This window comes from Aythya fuligula, chromosome 29 (assembly GCF_009819795.1).
Source record: "Aythya fuligula isolate bAytFul2 chromosome 29, bAytFul2.pri, whole genome shotgun sequence".
NCBI lineage: Eukaryota > Metazoa > Chordata > Aves > Anseriformes > Anatidae > Aythya > Aythya fuligula.
The window spans coordinates 1,977,908-1,993,897 of NC_045587.1; the positions used below are offsets into that span (position 1 = coordinate 1,977,908).

The window sequence follows — 15,990 nt, forward strand, 5'->3', positions numbered from 1 at the left end:
ACTATTCATGCTGTTGGCTCAGCCTCGCAAGCAGAGTTTGTCAGCAGCAGCACAATTTGAGGCAAAATTCAGCTCTGTGGAAAGGATTCAGCCTACTGCAGGCAAGGCTTGCCTGGACCACAGCACGCTGCCCAAGAAAGAGAAGCTCAGAGGTGTCAGAAGTGCAAGCGTTGCACCAACGAGCATTAAATCCCCTTAAAAGCTTAAGGGAAATATTTAACATTTCATTATTACACAAGGGCCCAGAAATGTGTTGGGTGCTTTAGAGGTTAGAGAAACAGATAGCATTTGAACGGAAACATTTACTTTAGCCGAAAGCACAGTGAGGAGTGCAATAAACATTTGCATCAAAACATAAATGTTTAGAGAAGACGGATTAGGAACACCACTCCTAATGGTGCCAGTACCAAAGAACTTTTTACTCGACTGAGAAAAGACAGACAGAAAAATAAAACGTGTTAGCGCTCAGCTCCAAACTGATTTCCCCATTCTGACACTCTGAAAACATCCGAAAGGAAGACTCGACCCGCTCCTGAAAGGGCTCTCCACCATGGAAAGGCCACCCCGGATCAGAGAAAGGCTCCCCCTACCCCAAAACCCTGCCTGAAGCTGATCCTAAAGGTCACAAGCAAGGCAGGGAGGTACCACGGTTGATGACGTCCTGACTTTCGAGCTGAGCTCACATTTGCATTCACTTAACCCCGATGGGCTCCTTCCTGGGATTTGTCTCCCTGCTTCACGAAACCACGAACATCTCTTACAACTGCAGCAGCCAACGTCACCGGCCACAGGTCTGAATCGTGCACTGTATGGGCAAACAATTCCCTTTTTTCTTCAAAAAAAAAAATGTCTAGAATATAATTTTGCTGAAACCTATCCAATCCACACAACCCAAAAAAAAAAAAAAAAAAGTGGTTTTCCTGTGAATAGGTTCCACGGAATTTGGGAGGAAAAACAAAAAACAAAGGACAAGAGTGCAATTTCAGCAGGTCTGCTTAATTGGTGCTTTACGCAGCTATGGCCGTGGGCAGCCCCGAGCCCCAGGGGACACGGCTCCTCCAGCACCACGTCCAGCTCACACCAGGTACCACACTTCTCTTCGCTACTCCTCCAGCTGAGGTCCTAATCCTCCGCTTGCGCCATCGCCCCGGTTGCTGTGGAAATGGCCGTGTCCCAAACAGAAGATTAGGGCTCTGAAGTCGTGGCGAACAGCAGGGAGACGAGAACCGTGTTTTCCTACCGATTTCTTTCTCATGGAGCGTGAGCGGAAAACAAGGTGTGGGAGGGGGGGATTAGGGAACCAGAATCAGGGTCTTGAAACCCGAAGTTTCGCGAAGTTCTCCCAGAGGAATCGGCAGCTTCTGAGCGTGTTTGGCTGAAATAAGCCCAGCAAATCTCAGTGACAAAGTTCCAGGGGGAGATAAGGCCGATCTGTTAGCTCATCCCAGTGCCTCCCAGACTGATTGCGCCCTGCGGCCGCACCCTGGAAGCTTTGCAGCTTTGCCTGGCTGAAGCAATCGCCCTGAGGGATGGGGATGTGCCACAGGGGGGTGAGCCCCGCTGCTGAGCTTTTCGTGCTCCTGATAGCAGGAAGGGAAGCACAATTTATGTGCTAGAGTAATAACAGGGGCAGCTCGAGTCTTTAAAATCCAAATCTGGGGATGCTACGGGGCTACTACGGGGCTAAGTCCACCTGGGAGCCACTCGGCCTGTCCCCGAGCTGGAAATATTGAGGTAGGGGCAGCGGTGGCTGGTGGCAAGCAAACGGCAGCCCCCAGCAAGGAAAGGGGCACGACCAGGCAATTGAGAGAGGCATTCCTTAAAGCCCCATCAAAAACGGAACGTGCCACCGGGGCGCCACCCCGCTAGGTCAGCCCGCAGCCAGCGACCGGTCGTTAGTGTAAAATCAAGCCAAAAAAAGCAGGGTTACAGTGGAAACACTGACACAGCCCCAGCAACGCACGGAAGAGCCTCCGAAGGAAGCGAGCGAGGAGGCCGACACCTCACAGCGAAGAGGATGGAGCAGCAGAAGGAAACCTTACCTCCATCTGCGAGATTTCTGAGGTTATTTTCACTACTTTCTTTTCTGTGTTCCTAGAGGCATGGGGAAAGAGAGAGATCGGTCAGCAGGGCTCCCGCTGGCTTCCTCTCGTGCCTCAGCAGGAGAGGGGTCGGGGTTCTCCTCCCAGCCACCCACCTCTGGCTCCCCACCACCCCCAAATTGCTGAGGGGCTGTTCCCAAACCACCAGCAGCCCTTGTAGGGGCAGGCTGAGAGCCCAGGTACCAACACTGGGGCACGAGGTCCATAAAACCTCTGCGTTTAGGGCGCACAAGGAAACACAGAGCGGTGAAGGCGCAGCCACTGCTCCTCCTCCTAGCCAAACGAGCGCCTGGAGCACTCCTGAACCCCTTCAGCAACGATGGGAAACAAGCCCCAAATGAGCAAAAGACACAAGAGCCACCCTCAACACCCTCACCTGCTCCCAGCAAGGCTTAGAGAAGAATTATTTCTGCTAACGGTGAGAGAAGCACCCTGTGACTGCAGCGGGTGCTGCAGAAGCTTCTCGAAACCTGGGGGGACAGCACAGCGAGAAGCCACAGACCCGCACGCCCAGGAACAACCTCCTGAAGGCTCTTAACAGCAACACTCGGCTCTTGTTAGAAGCCCAAAGCCTCGACTGCCTGCCCCGAGGAGCTTTATTCCTTTACGGCCCTGCAACACAAAGGCTCGTTCTGTTCTAGTTCATGGGACAGCCTCGGGCAGCTCTCCCCAGGTCAGCACCCGCACCCGGCCCGGGCTCCGTTTCAAACACACACTCCTGAACAATGAGCAGCTGACAACAGCGGGACCGGGAAAAAGCCCGCACGAAAATATAATGGAGGGGGCGTGCTCCGAGGTTTATGCTCCGAAAACAGAGCTCGGGCTCGAGGGGGAGGAAAACAAAAGAGCAAGAGACAAAGTTCGGAAGTTCCCAGGCTAAATGGAACATCCTCCTCCTCCTCCAAACAACTCCCATAAAACAGTGGGGCACAGCCAGCCTCATTAAGGCCTCCCATTTAGAGAAACGCGCTGCTTTTGTTCCAGATTCCCGGACAGGTTTCTCATTTTATGCCCTGAAAGGTAGTAATGGTTTAATAACACTTTCACAGGAAGCAATTCGGCCGGGGCCGGCCGCGCTCCCAGCGCAGCGCCGCGGGTGCAGGACGCCCCCTCCTGCCCGCACAGCACCACGGCCCCAGCACCCCAACCCAGTGCTTGGGGTGCACCCCACACCCCGTTACCACTCGGGGCTGAGGCTCCCTGCGAGCAGGGATGCCCAAAACCACGCGAGCTCCAAGCTGCTTTCAGCCCAAGCTCTGAGACTGGGCTGTGCCAAGCTCGCGCCACCACCCGCAGCCTCAGAAGCGACCCCAGGAGCTGCCCTCGCTGCGGGGGCTGCGACCCCTCCGGCCTCAGGGGGTCTCAGGAGGCTCACGAAGAACCCGTAAGCGTTTGGAGGAGGGGGAGCACACCCCCCGTGCACCCCTCGCCTTACAGCCACCCCCCCCAGGTTTGTTTTGGCCCCCACAGAGAGGATAGTTACACGTCGGGCGATTTTACGGGAGGCTCCTCCGCTTTGACGGGCGGCTCCGCCGGCTTCTGCTCTTCTTCCTGCCAGGGAAGGAGTCGAGAGGGGGTCAGGAGGAGCCCAGCACCTCGCAGGGAGGCTGTCAGGGCTCGTAACTCTGTGTTCAGCGGGGACGTGCCTGCATTTCAGCCCCCGAGGGCTCCTGTAACGTGTCACAGCAGCCGGGGACACTCCACATCCCCAGGGACGAGCGCCCAGCTCCTGAGCACAAGCGGCTGCCTCACGGCGGAGGGAAGGGAAGGGAAGGGCCGTGTGCTCTGAGCCCCCTTCCTCCTCCCCAGCCGTGCCTAACTCAGTCCACAAGGCACTACACGGAGCATTTCTCACCATAAATATTATATAATGGTAAATATTGTATCCAAACCCTGACAGGGTTTGAACAATGCTGGTACAGACAAGGATTTATTTTTTTTTTTTTTTAACACCCCAAAGCCAAGCCCTTAGCACAAGGCCCGGGCTTTGCAAGGCTCAGGAAATAATTTGAACGAGGCCCTCGGGCTGGCAAGCAGGGCCAGCAAACACCCAAAGCACACGGCTCCCGTTGTCTCGTGCTGCTCTAGGAAGGCTCAGTGCCCTTCTCCCACCAGATGTGTTTCGGGACACTGGGGAGAAGCTCCCGGGTGCCTCACACGTCCTCGTGGGGCCACGTGCTTGAACATCACCATTGACAAAATCACGGGGTGACAGCGCGGCTCCTGCTGAGCCCGGGCAGAATTCCCCCCTCCGAAGCAGCAGCCACGCACGGAGCCCACACACGCCTCCAAAGCCCAGCTTTTCACACACCCTGCACACCGACGCAGCGACGCTGAGCCTTCAGCATCAGAACTGGGCAGTTTTGACCCCCCAGTGAGCAGCAGCAGTGCTTCACAATGGTGCCTGGCAGCACTCGTTGCAAGGCAGCCTCCAGTTCTGCCCCCTCGTCCCAGCGCCCTCCCAGCTGGGCCCGGCACAGCGAAACCCAACACGGCCACCCAGAGGCCGCGCGCCGCCAGGCCAGCCCCAAATTTACCTCTATTTCTTCTCCCAGAACGTCTTCCTCGTTGGCTTCTTCTTCAGCTGAAGGGGAAGAAAAAAAACAGAGTAATTAATAATGAAAATCACTCGATTAATACCTGGCCTCCCCGATAAGGCCACTGTGAGCGTTTGATTCACGAAATGAGGAGGGGAGAAGCAAAACCACAGCAACGTGCCCAAACAAAGCCCAACCCCAGGAGCTCTCTCGCCAATGCCAACCCCGAGCAGCAGCCACAGCCTGGGGGGGGCTCTAGGAAGGAGCCCCCGTGCCCATGAGGGGGGTGAGGGGGGGCTGCGTCCGTACCGTGCTCCTCCAGGTAGGCCTGCAGCCGGTTGATGAGATCCTGCTTGTTCCCCTTTGCCTCCAGGCCGCGGGCCAGGCACTCCTGCTTCAGCTCTGCCAGCTGCGACGGGGGAAGCTCCGATTAATTAGCGGGCGTGATTAACGGGGGACGCAGCGAGGGGAGAATAATAACAAAAAAGGGGGAAAACGGCGCACAACCGAGGCAGGTTTTTAGCAGCCCCGCACGCTGAGCCCCCCCCACCCCCGCCTTTGCTGCAGGCGCCCCGGTTGCCCCCCATTGCTCCCCGGGGCCTGGGGGTGCAGAACGGCCCGGGCGGCCTCAGGGCAGCGGGGAGGGACCCCGAACAGCCCGGGGGGGGCACCGGGGAGCGGCACCGGCACCGGGAGGCAGCGGCGGCTCCGCACACAGCCCCGTGTGCCTGCGAGCGCGGCCCAAGCCGGGAACCCGGCCCCACCGAGCACCCCCAGGCCCCACCAGGCCCCACCGGGCCTCACCGGGCCCCCAACCGGGGCCTCCCACAGGGCCCAGCGGCGGGAGGCGCTGCCCCGGGCCCGGTCACGACCCAGAGGCGGCGGCTGGAGCCTGAACCCATCGGCCCCGGGCCCCCCGAGTGCTGGCGGGGGTCAACGGCCCGGTAGCGGCCCGGTGGAGGCGGCGCGGGCCCCGCCGGTACCTTCAGCTTGTGGAGCTCCACGGGCTCCGCCGCCATCTTGCCGCCCCCTCAGGCCGCCGCCGCCGCTGCCGCCGCCGGCCCCGCCCCCCGCCGGCAGCCCGCCGCCCAATCACGGCCGCGCTTCCTGGACCGGCGATTTCAAACTGCCGCCCAACACCGCTCCCGCCGATTGGAGGGCTGCCCCGCGGCGCCTCGCGCTCGCTGTTGGTTCTCCGGCGCGAGGGGGCGGGGAGGAGGTTCTGACGGACGGGCAGAGCGACCAATGGAAGTGGAGAAACGGAGGGGAGCGGCCAATGGGGATGGAGGGTCGGGAACGCGGACTTCCTGGAGACGAGGCCGGGCCGGGGCCTGGCAACGGGGCCCGGGGCCCTGCGGAGCCGCCGGGTGAGGGGGGGGCGGGACCGGAGGGGGACCGGGAGGGGGGAGGGGAAGGGACCGGGGCTGTGGGGGCCGGGAATGGAAGCACCGGAGGGAGCGGGGCCTGGGGAACCGGGGGAAACCGGGGAACGGGGAGGCCGGGCCCGGGGAACCGGGAGGGGACCGGGGGGGTCCGGGAGGGGGGAGCGGGGGGCACCGGGGCTGTGGGGGCCGGGAGCGGGGGCACCGGAGGGAGCGGGGCCTGGGGAACCGGGGACCGGGGAGGCTGAGCCCTGGAGAACCGGGACCGGGACCGGGGCTGGGACCGGGCCCCGCGGGGGTTTGCGATCGTTCCCCGGCCCCCCCGAGCCCCGGTGCCCGGTGCCCACCTCAGGGCAGCGCCGCCGTTCCCCTTTGGGCCCGCTGCCGAGCCCCGGGAGAGCAACCGGGAGGCGCCCGGCAGCGGGCCCCAAACTGCGGGGATTTGGGGAAACGGCCCCAAAAGGCCGCTGAGAGCCCCGTGCCCACGGCAGGATGAACGTCGGCGTGGCGCACAGCGAGCTGAACCCCAACACGCGCGTGGCGAGCAGCCGCGGCAGCTGGCTGGCCTACGGGCTGGCGGTGGGCGCCCTGCACGTCGTCCTGCTCAGCGTCCCCGTCCTCAGCGTCCCCATGGTCTGGACGCTCACCAACGTCCTGCACAACCTGGTGAGTCCCGGCCCCGCGCTGCCCTACCGGGGCTGCACCGGCACCGGGCACGGTTCGGTGTCCCTGGGCTACGGAAGGTGACGGCAACTGCGGGCACTGAAAAAAGGAGAGCACAGAAAGGGGGAATCTGGGGTGCTGGGTCCAGCTCTGGGCTCCCCGGTACAAAAGAGACCGGGATCTCCTGGGAAGGGTCCAGCGGAGCCCACGAAGGTGATACGGGGCCTGGAGCATCTTCCCTAGGAGGAGAGGCTGAGAGACCTGGGGCTGTTCAGCCTTGGGAAGAGAAGACTGAGGGGGGATCTCATCAATGTGCTTAAATATGTGAAGCGTGGGAGACAGGGATTTGGCCAACCTCTTCTCAGAGGCCTGTGGGGACAGGACAAGAGGCAACGGCCACAAAATGGAGCCCAGGCAGTTCCGCACCAACAGGCGAAAGAAATTCTTCACAGAGAGGGTGCCGGAGCGCTGGGACAGGCTGCCCAGGGAGGCTGTGGGGTCTCCTTCTCTGGAGATATTCAAGGCCCGTCTGGAGGCCTACGTGGGCAGCCTGCTGTAGGGAGCTGCTTTGGCAGGGGGGTTGGTCCCGATGAGCTCTCTCCCCTTGCTCTACCTCGTGTCCAGGAGCTCCCACAGCCTCGGAACAGCCTGAGCTGGGCTTTGCTGATGTCCTCCCCCCCCAACACCCACAGGTGATGTACTTGCTGCTGCACACAGTGAAGGGGACCCCGTTTGAAACCCCCGACCAGGGCAAGGATCGCCTCCTCACGCACTGGGAGCAGATCGACTACGGGCTGCAGTGCACCTCCTCGCGCAAGTTCCTCAGCATCTCCCCGGTGGTGCTGTGAGTGCCGCGCTAAACCGGGCAGAGAGGAGCCAGGCGGGGGACTGGGGGGGAGCTTCCAGGGCTGCTGCTGGCACAGCTCAGCGCATTCAGCCCCTGCACAGACAGGTCCCAGGGGTTGGGAGGTTTTCCCAGCTGAGGCACTGGGGTTTTGTACAGCAAACAGCAGCGAGCACCCCAAAAAATCCCCGCCCTGCCCCCGGGGAAGCAGGGCAGCGCAGAATAACCCACGGGCTCCCTCTCTCCCCCCCCCAGGTACCTCCTCACCAGCTTCTACACCAAGTACGACCCCGCGCACTTCGTGATCAACACGGCCTCCCTGCTCAGCGTCCTCCTGCCCAAGCTGCCCCAGTTCCACGGCGTGCGGCTCTTCGGCATCAACAAGTACTGAGCCCCGCGCCCACCGCCCCCTGGGGCTGGGCGCACCAGCTCCTGCGTGCAGGGCTTCCCACGAGGGTTTTGGTAAGGTTCCTGCATCTCCTGAGGGCTCCTCGCTGGGCCTTCAGCTCCTGCTGCTTTGCTGGAGATGCGTGAGCTGGACGGAGCGAGCCGGGCACGTCGCACACACACCCCCCACACTCCCTTGTGACCCCGTGGCGGTGGGGAAACACCCACGAGGGGAGAACTGTCAACCAGTGGGAAGAGCAACCACCCTGTGCCTCCTTCATCCTCATGTTTTGTGCAATTCCACCGTCATAAAGGCCCCGCAGAGCAGAGCAACATCCTCACAGCACAGCCCCCAGCCAGGAGAACACCCGCAGCCACCCCAGAGAGCGCCTGGAGCCAGCCCCCTGCCCCGCAGAGGAGAGGCACGCTTCTAAACCATGCTTCAAGCTGGGAAAAGTGGTAAGAAAGAAGAGCACGGCCGTTAAACCCCAGCTGCTCACACCTGGGAGTACAGAGGGTGGCAGGACGCAGGCAGGGCTTCTTTACGTGACTTCATGTAAAAAGAAATCCAAATAAAAAACGGCTCCTGGTCCTCAGCATTAGGGAAATGTGCCGAGTGTCCCTCAAACCGTGCAAAGCTGAGGCTGGAGAAGTAAAACCATCGCAGCTGAAAGCGTGCAGGGAGCCTGGCGGCGGTGCTGAGGACGGCTGCGCACCGTGAGCACAGCGCCCGCGCGCTGCATTCGCTGTATTAATAGAAAGGGGATGTGCGGGGTCATAAACAGGGGTGAGCGAGCAAAAAGAAACTGGTTTAAATGCAGCACGGAACGTGCTAGAAGCTGCCTGGCCCCAGAGCTGCTCTGCCCACGCCCCTCTGCTGCCCCGCAGGTGTTTTGGGGTGCGCGTGGAGGGAAGGGGCAGCAGCCCCCCTGCCATGGGCACCTGGGCTCCTACAACACCCCCTGAAGAGACCTGGGGGGGAGTCGGTCCAGCACGGCCCCCGCTGTGCCCCCCTGGGGGTTCTGTGGTGTCGCTGCCTCCGGCGCAGTTCCTCCTGCTCACCCCAGCCCCACCAGCTCACAGTTAACTTCTAAACACACGGATTACTTTAAAAAAAAAAATAGATTTTTTTTTTATTTCAAAGAGCCCTTGTAGTGCCCGACAGAGCACGGCCTCCCCCCGCCCAGGGAGCGCCCCCCCAGCACCCACGGGGCGCTCAGCGCTGGAAGGGGCGCCGCACCTTCTTCCGCCTCTTGTGCTTGGCGTCGCCCTTGGGGGCTCCCCCCTCGGTCCTCGGCGGGGCCCCGGCTGCAGCCGCGGCCCCCGGGGGGGCTGCGGGCGGGGGGGGCGACGGGAAGCCCCCGGGCATCGGTCCTGAGGTCCCCTGGAACACGCGGGTGAAGAAGTCCTGCAGGTCGGCGGCGGAGCTGGGGCTGCCCTTGGAGGCGCTCCTGCTGGCAGGAAGGCGGCGTCTGGGGGGGCTCCTGGGGGGCCAACAGCCCCCAGCCCCCCCAACCCCCCCCCACTCCACCCCCCAGCAGCAGCCAGGCCCCGGCGTCACTCCCTGCTGCCACTGGTCCCCGTCCCGCCGCCAGCACTGACCTCTGCCGCCCGCCCGCGCCGGCGCTGCGCGCCCCGAAGGAGATGTGGTAGGGGACGCGGTGGGTGTCGGGGCAGATCCCCACGCGCTGGCAGCCGGCCCACTCTGCGGGGAGACACACGGCGTCACCGGGGGCTCGCCCTGACACCCCCGCAGGGGCTGGGGGACGCGGCGGCACCCACCGGTGATGTCGTAGACCTTGCCGTCCATCATGGCCAAGTAGGTGATCTTCAGCCCCAGCAGGCTGGACTCGGCCCAGAAGTCGCCCTCCTCGGCGGGGTGCAGCTGCCCGCACTCGGCGCAGTAGCGGGCGCTGAGCGGGTCGCGGTCCAGCTCGAACCTCCTGTGGTACCAGCACCGCGTCAGCCCCCACCGGGGCAGCACCGCGGGGCCGGGACGGAGCCCACGGCCCAAACGGTTCAACCCCGAGCGGGGCCGGGAGCCTCGGGACCTACTTGTGCTTGCCCTGGCACTTGCTGCACATCATGGTGTTCATGGCCTCCTTCAGGTCGTCCTGCAGCCTGCTCAGGAACTCGTTCACGGACCGGCTCAGCTCGCTCTCCGCCATCCGCTTCCTGCAGCCACCACACGGGGAGAGAGACGGGGTCAGAGCGCGGCGGTGCAGGGCTGCATGAGACCCCCGCGGGGGGACGGGGCTGTGGACCCGGTGCTCTCCCCGCTTCCCCCGCAGAATGACCCAGTGGGGCTCCAGGGGGTGAGGGCACCCCCGCAGCCCCCCGCCCGCCGCCCCAGCCCACTCACATCTTGTACTCCTTCCTCCTCTCGGGGTTGCTGACGATGTCCCAGGCCGCCCGCAGCACCTTGAAGGCCTCCTCCGCTCGCGGGTGCTCGTTCTTGTCCGGGTGGACCTGGGAGGCGCAGGGGGGGCTCAGCGCCGCGTCCCAGCGGGGCCGCAGCTCGCTGCCAGCCCCCGGCCCCCCGCTCACGCACCAGCACGGCCAGCCGGCGGTACGCCTTCTTCAGCTCGGCGTCCGACGCCGTCGCCTCCACGCCCAGCGCCTGGAAGGGGTTCAGCTCCTCCTCGGGCACCTCGGCCATGGCCAGCAGGCGGGCCACCTCCTCCCCGGAGCTGGCAGCCGGAGCCCCTCCGTCGAGGCCCGGCGCCGCATCCCCCGGCCCGCAGCCTGTCCGTAACTCCCCGGGGGGAGCTCGCCACCTCCGCAGCCAGTCCCAGAGGCGCTGGCAAGTCCCGGCCGCCCCGAGCAGCCCCCACGTCCTGCGGAGGCCGGTGGCGTCGAGGAACGCCGCGAGCCGGGTCTGGCCCAGCCTGGCCACACCGGCGGCCACGGCGCGCCAGCAGAGCCGCAGGCAGCCCAGCAACAGCACGAGGAGCAGCAGCAGCAGCGCGCACAGCATCCACAGCAGCCGCCGCGCCACCTCCGCCCCGGCCCGCAGCCCCCGGGCCGCCCGCAGCCACCCGCTGCGAGCCCACTGGCCCACGCGCCGGCCCCAGCTGCGCACGGTGCCCGGTGCCGAGCCCAGCTCCCCGGCGCCCAGGCGGCAGCAGGAGCAGAGCAGGCGGCCGCCGGCCTCCGCGCACAACCTCCGCGCCTGGCCCAGCGCCGCCTCCAGCAGCGCCTTCAGCCGGGCCAGCTCCTCCGTGCGGGCCCCGCGGCTCCGTTTCCTCACCGGGCGCTGCCGCCGGCCGCCCTCCTCCTTCTCTTTCTCCTTCTCCTTGGGGGCCGAGCGCGGCCGCTGGCGTCGCCGGGGTCTCCGGGGTCCCTTCCCCGCGCCCCCCGGGTCCTCTCCGGTTGTGTCCTCCTCGCCCTCCTCGGCCTCGCGGGGTGGTGGCGGTGGTGGACGGTGCTCGGTGGCGGCGCAGCGGGGGCAGGCGAGGCCGCAGGATCCGTCCCGGGCCCGGCACCGGCAGCAGCCCCCGGGACCGGTGGTGGAGCCGTCTCCGTCCCCGTCATCGTTGCCGTCGTCTTCAGTGGTGGCGGCCGCCGGTCGCAGGCCGCAGCTCCCGTTCCAGGCGGCGCTGCCCGGGGGGGCCCGGCCGCCTCCCCCCCCCCCCTCCTCCTCCTCCTCCTCCTCCTCCTCCTGCCCCGGCCGCGGGCGGCTCCCGGTTCCCGCCGCCGCCCCCCTCGGCCTCGGCCGCTGCCCCGCGGCCCGGCGGGGGCTGAGCCATGGCGGCGGCCCCGGGAGTTAGGTCACCGCCATCGCCCCTGGGACCGGGAGCGGAGTCAGCGGGACCCGGGGGGGACCCGAGGGGGACCCGAGGGGGAACCGGGGGGAACCGGGGAGGGTGGGGGGCGCTACCGGGGGTACCGGCGGGGGAACCGGGGGCTGGGAGCGGCCGCGGGAGGCAGGCCCGGGGCGGCCCCCGGGGCCCCTTCGCGCTCCCCGAGCGGTGCCGGTGCCGGTGCCGGCGGGGGGGGGGTCTCCGCCTCCTCCCGCCCCCCCCCGGGTTCCTCGCGCGCCTCACTTCCGCCTTCCGCCCGCCCGCCGCCGCCGCCACGCTCGCTTCCGGGGGCGTGGTCAGGCCCGGTTGCGTCACCCGCGTTGGCACCGCCCCCTCAGCGAAGCCCCGCCCCCATTAACCCCTTCGGTGCCGGGCGCGGAGTCGCCGTCCCGCGCTGCCCCCGGGGCCGCGTCCCGCAGCCGGGCGGGGCTGGGACCGGGACCGGGGCCGGGCTGCCCCACGCGTGTCCGTGCCCCCAGCGTGCCCGCGCTCCCCTTTTGTGCCCCTGCCCCACGGCAGGTCCCAGCCCCACGACGGGCTCTGTCCCCCACGCGTGTCCCCAAAACCACGCGTGTCCGTGTCCCCACGCGTGTCCCTATTCCCACGCGTGTCCATGTCCCTCGTGAGCTTCTACCCCCAGCGCGTGTCCGTGTCCCCCACGCGTGCCCCTGCCCCATCCCCACGCGTGTCCCCTCCCCACGCGTGTCCGTGTCCCGCGCGTGTCCCCGCCGCCCCCCCCCCCTCCGTTCCGGGCTCCCCTCCCCGCTCCCATCCTGGCCCCGCCGCGGCTCCCCCCGCCCCGCTCCCGCCCCCCGCCGCCCCCAGCCCCGGCCCCGGCCCCGCTCCCTGTCCCGCCCCGCACCGCCCCCGGCCCCGCTCCCAGCCCCGCTCCCGGTCCCGGTCCCGGTCCCGGCCGTGTTTGAGCCCCGCGGCCGGGCCGGGTCCCGCCGCCCCCGGAGCGGGTGAGTCCCGGGACGGGGCCCCCGCGCCCCCCGCCCCCCAGATGTGCGGGGCCGGGGGGAGTGGGAATCGGGGGAGGGGGGTACCGGGGGAGGGGGCTCCCCCCGCGCGCGTTTCCGCCGCCCCGGGGCCGGGGAGGGGGCAGCGGGGGGGGGGGGATCCCGGCGCCCCCCAGCGTGGCCGCCCCGTGCGCCCCCAGCCCGGCGGGGATGGAGCCCGGAGCCCCCTCGGTGCCGCGCTGCCGCCTGGAGCCGCGGCCCCCCCTCGAGCCCGGCCCCGCCGCGCTCTGCGCCCTCGGCTGCCTCCTCGGCCTCGTCTGCGGAGGCTTCGGTGAGTGGGGGGCGCACGGGGGGGGGGGCACGGGTTGGGGGGGTCGAGCGGGGAGCGCCGTGGATGGGGTACGGGGGGCACGGGCAGAAAGGAGGCATCTGGGGACAAGGGGTGCCCCTGGGGGATGGGGCGCAGGGGATGCTGTGGGGCACAGCCCAGGGGGGCAGTTTGGGGGGGGGGGCACGGCCAGAGGGGATGGCCCAGGGGGAACCGTGGGATGTGGTGGGGGGCACGGCAAGATGGGGTGTCACCGGGGACACCATGGGATGTGACGGGGGGGGCACAGCAAGATGGGGATGTCACTGGGGACACGGCTGGGGGGGCACAGCAAGGTGGGATGGCACCAGGGACGCTGTGGGAGGTGGCCGGGGGGGCAGCAAGACGGGGGTGTCACTGGGGTCACCGTGGGACATGGCTGGGGGGGTACCACAAGATCGGGACATGAACGGGGACATGGTCGGGCAGGGGTGCACGGCAAAATGGGGATGTCACTGGGGACACTGTGGGAGGTGGCCGGGGGGGGTACAGCAAGATGAGGACACCACGGGGGACACGGCTGGGGGGCACAGCAAGATGGGACAGCATGGAGGACACCGTGGGATGTCACTGGGGGGGGTACAGCAAGACGGGGGTGTCACCGGGACACCATGGGACTTGTCCGGGAGGGCACGGCCGGAGGGGTGGCACTGGGGACAGAGCCCCCCGGTGAGCCCCCCCCCTCGCCCCCGTCAGGCTACCGCTGCTTCAAGGCCATCATGTTCCTGTCGGGGCTGCTGCTGGGCTCCGCCGTCATCTTTGCGCTGTGCTACAAGGAGCGGGTGCTGGAGACGCAGCTGAGCCTGGAGGTGAGCGCGGGCATCGCGCTGGGCATCGGGGCGCTGTGCGGGCTGCTGACGGCGCTGGTGCGCAGCGTGGGGCTCTTCACCACCGGGCTGCTGCTGGGGCTGCTGCTGGCCACGGCCGCGCTGGTGGCCACCGCGCCGCTGCTGCAGCCCCAGAGCCCCTGGGTGCCGGCGGGCGGCCTGCTGGGGCTGGCGCTGCTCTGCGCCCTGCTGGCCCTGCACTGGCAGAAGCCGCTGACCGTGCTGGCCACGGCCGTGTGCGGGGCGGCGGCGGTGGTGGTGTGCGCCGACTACGTGCTGGAGGCGCTGGCCCTGGTGCTCTACGTCTACGACCGGCTGCGGTTGGCGCCGCCGGCGCCGCTGTGCTGGTACAGCTGGGCCGTGCTGGGAGCCTGGCCCGCGCTCAGCGTCCTCGGAGTCCTCGTGCAGTGGAAGCTGACGGCCGGGGGCTGCTCCCGTAGCGATGGTGAGGGGGTGAGGGGGGACGGGATGGGGAGCGGGGGGGGGGGAAAGGGATGGAAATGGGGGTGGGAAGGGGGATGGGGTTGGGATGGGGACTGGGATGGAAGTGGGCACAGGAATGGGCAGGGGAAGGGGGAGAGGGTTGGAGATAGGCATGGGGATGGGGATAGGGACAGAAATGGGATGGGGTTGGGATGGAAACGGGCACAGGAAGGGGAAAGGGATGGAAACAGGGATGGGATGGGGACTGGGATGGAAATGGGCACAGGAAGGGGAATAGGATTGGAAATAGGCATGGAAATAGGGATAGGGACAGAAACGGGGATGAGGTTGGGATGGAAATGGGTGTGGGAAGAGGGACAGGGATGGAAGTGGGGTTTGGACAGGGACTGGGATGGAAATGGGCACAGGAATGGGCAGGGGAAGGGGGACAGAGATGGAAGTGGAGGTGTGGATAGGGATGGGGACTGGGATGGAAATGGGAATGGGGATGGAAGTGGGGACTGGGAAGAAAATGGACATGGAAATGGGCAGGAGGAGGGGGATAGGGATGGAAATGAGCACGGGAACGGGCAGGGTAAGGGGGATAGAGATGGAAACAGACATGGGAATGGGAACAGGGATGGAATTGGGGATGGGAATGGGGACAGGAATGGGCAGGGGAACGGGGATAGGGATGGAAATGAGGATGGGGTTGGGACGGGGACTGGGATGGAATGGGATGGGGATAGAGATAGGAGCAGGCACCACGCTGGGATGTGCCCAGCTGGGAGGGTTGGGATGGGAAAAGAGGGGAGAAAGGGGGCACCAGGGTGATGGCAGAGGTGGGAGATGGAGATGACAACAGGGAAGGGGACGGGGATGGCGAGGGAGGGGGGGAAGCCACGAGAGTGGGGCCGGAGGCGGCCATGGGGACGCTGAGGGTGCCGGCGGGGGCCGGGGCTGAGCCCCCTCCCTGCTCAGCCATCCTCAGCCGGCGCCAGAAGCGGCTGCAGCTGCTGCGCATCCGGCAGAAGGAGGCCAAGCGCCGCCAGAGCCCGGCCCCCCCCGAGGGCACCTACCGCCGCAAGCCCCCCCCCGTCAAGCGCTACGCGGGCGACGTGCTGGCCCCGGTGAGCGCGCACCCACCTGGGGGGGGGGGTCGGGGCAGGAGGCACCCCAAAACCTCCCCCCCTGACACCCCCGTGTCGCTGTGTGTCCCCCCCCCCCCACCATGATCCCCCCAGAGCTACATCCGGAGCCTGCGGGACCGGCAGCTGGAGAGCGCGCCCCCCCCGGGCCCCCCCGGGCCCCCCGATGACGACTGCGGCTCCACCGTGCCCCTCACGGCCCCCCCGCCGCGCGGCCCCCCCTGAGCGGCCCCGGGGTCCCCACCGTCCGTGCCTTGGGGCGCTGCCCCCCCCCATTTTGCTGTGCCTGTCCCGTAACCAGCCCCGTGCCCCCCCCCCCCCCCGTGCGTCCCCCCCCCCCCAGCAGTGCCTGCCTGGCCCCCGCGCCAGCCGAGACCTCGTACGAATAAAGGCCCTCGTTTATTTTTGCAGGACCTACCCAAACACTGTGCACGCACCCCCACCCCCCCCAGGACGCTCCCCTTGAACAGAAAGATCTTGGGGGGGGGGGGGGGGGGGCAGGAAAAAGCAGCACTGAAATGGGGGGGGTGGGGGGGCTCTGGGGGGCT

The 15,990-nt window shown here is 66.7% G+C and overlaps 4 protein-coding genes across 5 annotated transcripts in view; 2 read left to right on the forward strand and 2 right to left on the reverse strand.

The window, feature by feature from the left end:
- SARNP (SAP domain containing ribonucleoprotein) overlaps positions 1 to 5,686 on the reverse strand; it is a 28,317-nt gene extending 22,631 nt beyond the window's left edge. For both annotated transcript variants that reach the window (XM_032204800.1, XM_032204801.1), the window contains exons 1-5: positions 5,623 to 5,686; positions 4,949 to 5,048; positions 4,640 to 4,686; positions 3,586 to 3,653; positions 2,043 to 2,094 (exon numbers count right to left, since the gene is read on the reverse strand). In XM_032204800.1, coding sequence (XP_032060691.1) covers positions 2,043 to 2,094; positions 3,586 to 3,653; positions 4,640 to 4,686; positions 4,949 to 5,048; positions 5,623 to 5,658 — 303 coding nt within the window. In that variant the 5' untranslated portion in view covers positions 5,659 to 5,686. The remainder of the gene's footprint in view (positions 1 to 2,042; positions 2,095 to 3,585; positions 3,654 to 4,639; positions 4,687 to 4,948; positions 5,049 to 5,622) is intronic.
- A 248-nt stretch (positions 5,687 to 5,934) lies between these two features.
- On the forward strand, positions 5,935 to 8,517 carry ORMDL2 (ORMDL sphingolipid biosynthesis regulator 2). The gene is made up of 4 exons (XM_032204777.1): positions 5,935 to 6,006; positions 6,513 to 6,687; positions 7,377 to 7,528; positions 7,784 to 8,517. Exons 2-4 carry the CDS (start codon positions 6,514 to 6,516, stop codon positions 7,917 to 7,919), a joined length of 462 nt encoding a protein of 153 aa, XP_032060668.1. The 5' UTR covers positions 5,935 to 6,006; position 6,513; the 3' UTR covers positions 7,920 to 8,517.
- Positions 8,518 to 9,017: 500 nt separating this feature from the next.
- Positions 9,018 to 11,537, reverse strand: DNAJC14 (DnaJ heat shock protein family (Hsp40) member C14; the record flags this gene model as incomplete). Its single annotated transcript, XM_032204711.1, has 6 exons — positions 9,018 to 9,366; positions 9,518 to 9,620; positions 9,698 to 9,858; positions 9,971 to 10,090; positions 10,278 to 10,384; positions 10,467 to 11,537. Coding segments are annotated over 6 exons (1,797 nt in total), but the record flags the coding sequence as incomplete, so codon positions are not given.
- Positions 11,538 to 12,887: 1,350 nt separating this feature from the next.
- LOC116499861 (transmembrane protein 198-like) lies at positions 12,888 to 15,741 on the forward strand. Its single transcript, XM_032204712.1, has 4 exons — positions 12,888 to 13,008; positions 13,741 to 14,316; positions 15,276 to 15,424; positions 15,539 to 15,741. Exons 1-4 carry the CDS (start codon positions 12,888 to 12,890, stop codon positions 15,665 to 15,667), a joined length of 975 nt encoding a protein of 324 aa, XP_032060603.1. The 3' UTR covers positions 15,668 to 15,741.
- Positions 15,742 to 15,990: the final 249 nt, after the last annotated feature.

Coding starts and splice junctions, on each gene's coding strand:
- LOC116499861 (XM_032204712.1), top strand. CDS start 12,888: ATGGAGCCCGGAGCCCCCTCGGTGCCGCGCTGCCGCCTGGAGCCGCGG. Junction 13,009..13,740: donor CCTCGTCTGCGGAGGCTTCG/GTGAGTGGGGGG, acceptor CGCCCCCGTCAG/GCTACCGCTGCTTCAAGGCC. Junction 14,317..15,275: donor GGGCTGCTCCCGTAGCGATG/GTGAGGGGGTGA, acceptor CTCCCTGCTCAG/CCATCCTCAGCCGGCGCCAG.
- ORMDL2 (XM_032204777.1), top strand. CDS start 6,514: ATGAACGTCGGCGTGGCGCACAGCGAGCTGAACCCCAACACGCGCGTG. Junction 6,688..7,376: donor CCAACGTCCTGCACAACCTG/GTGAGTCCCGGC, acceptor CAACACCCACAG/GTGATGTACTTGCTGCTGCA. Junction 7,529..7,783: donor AGCATCTCCCCGGTGGTGCT/GTGAGTGCCGCG, acceptor TCCCCCCCCCAG/GTACCTCCTCACCAGCTTCT.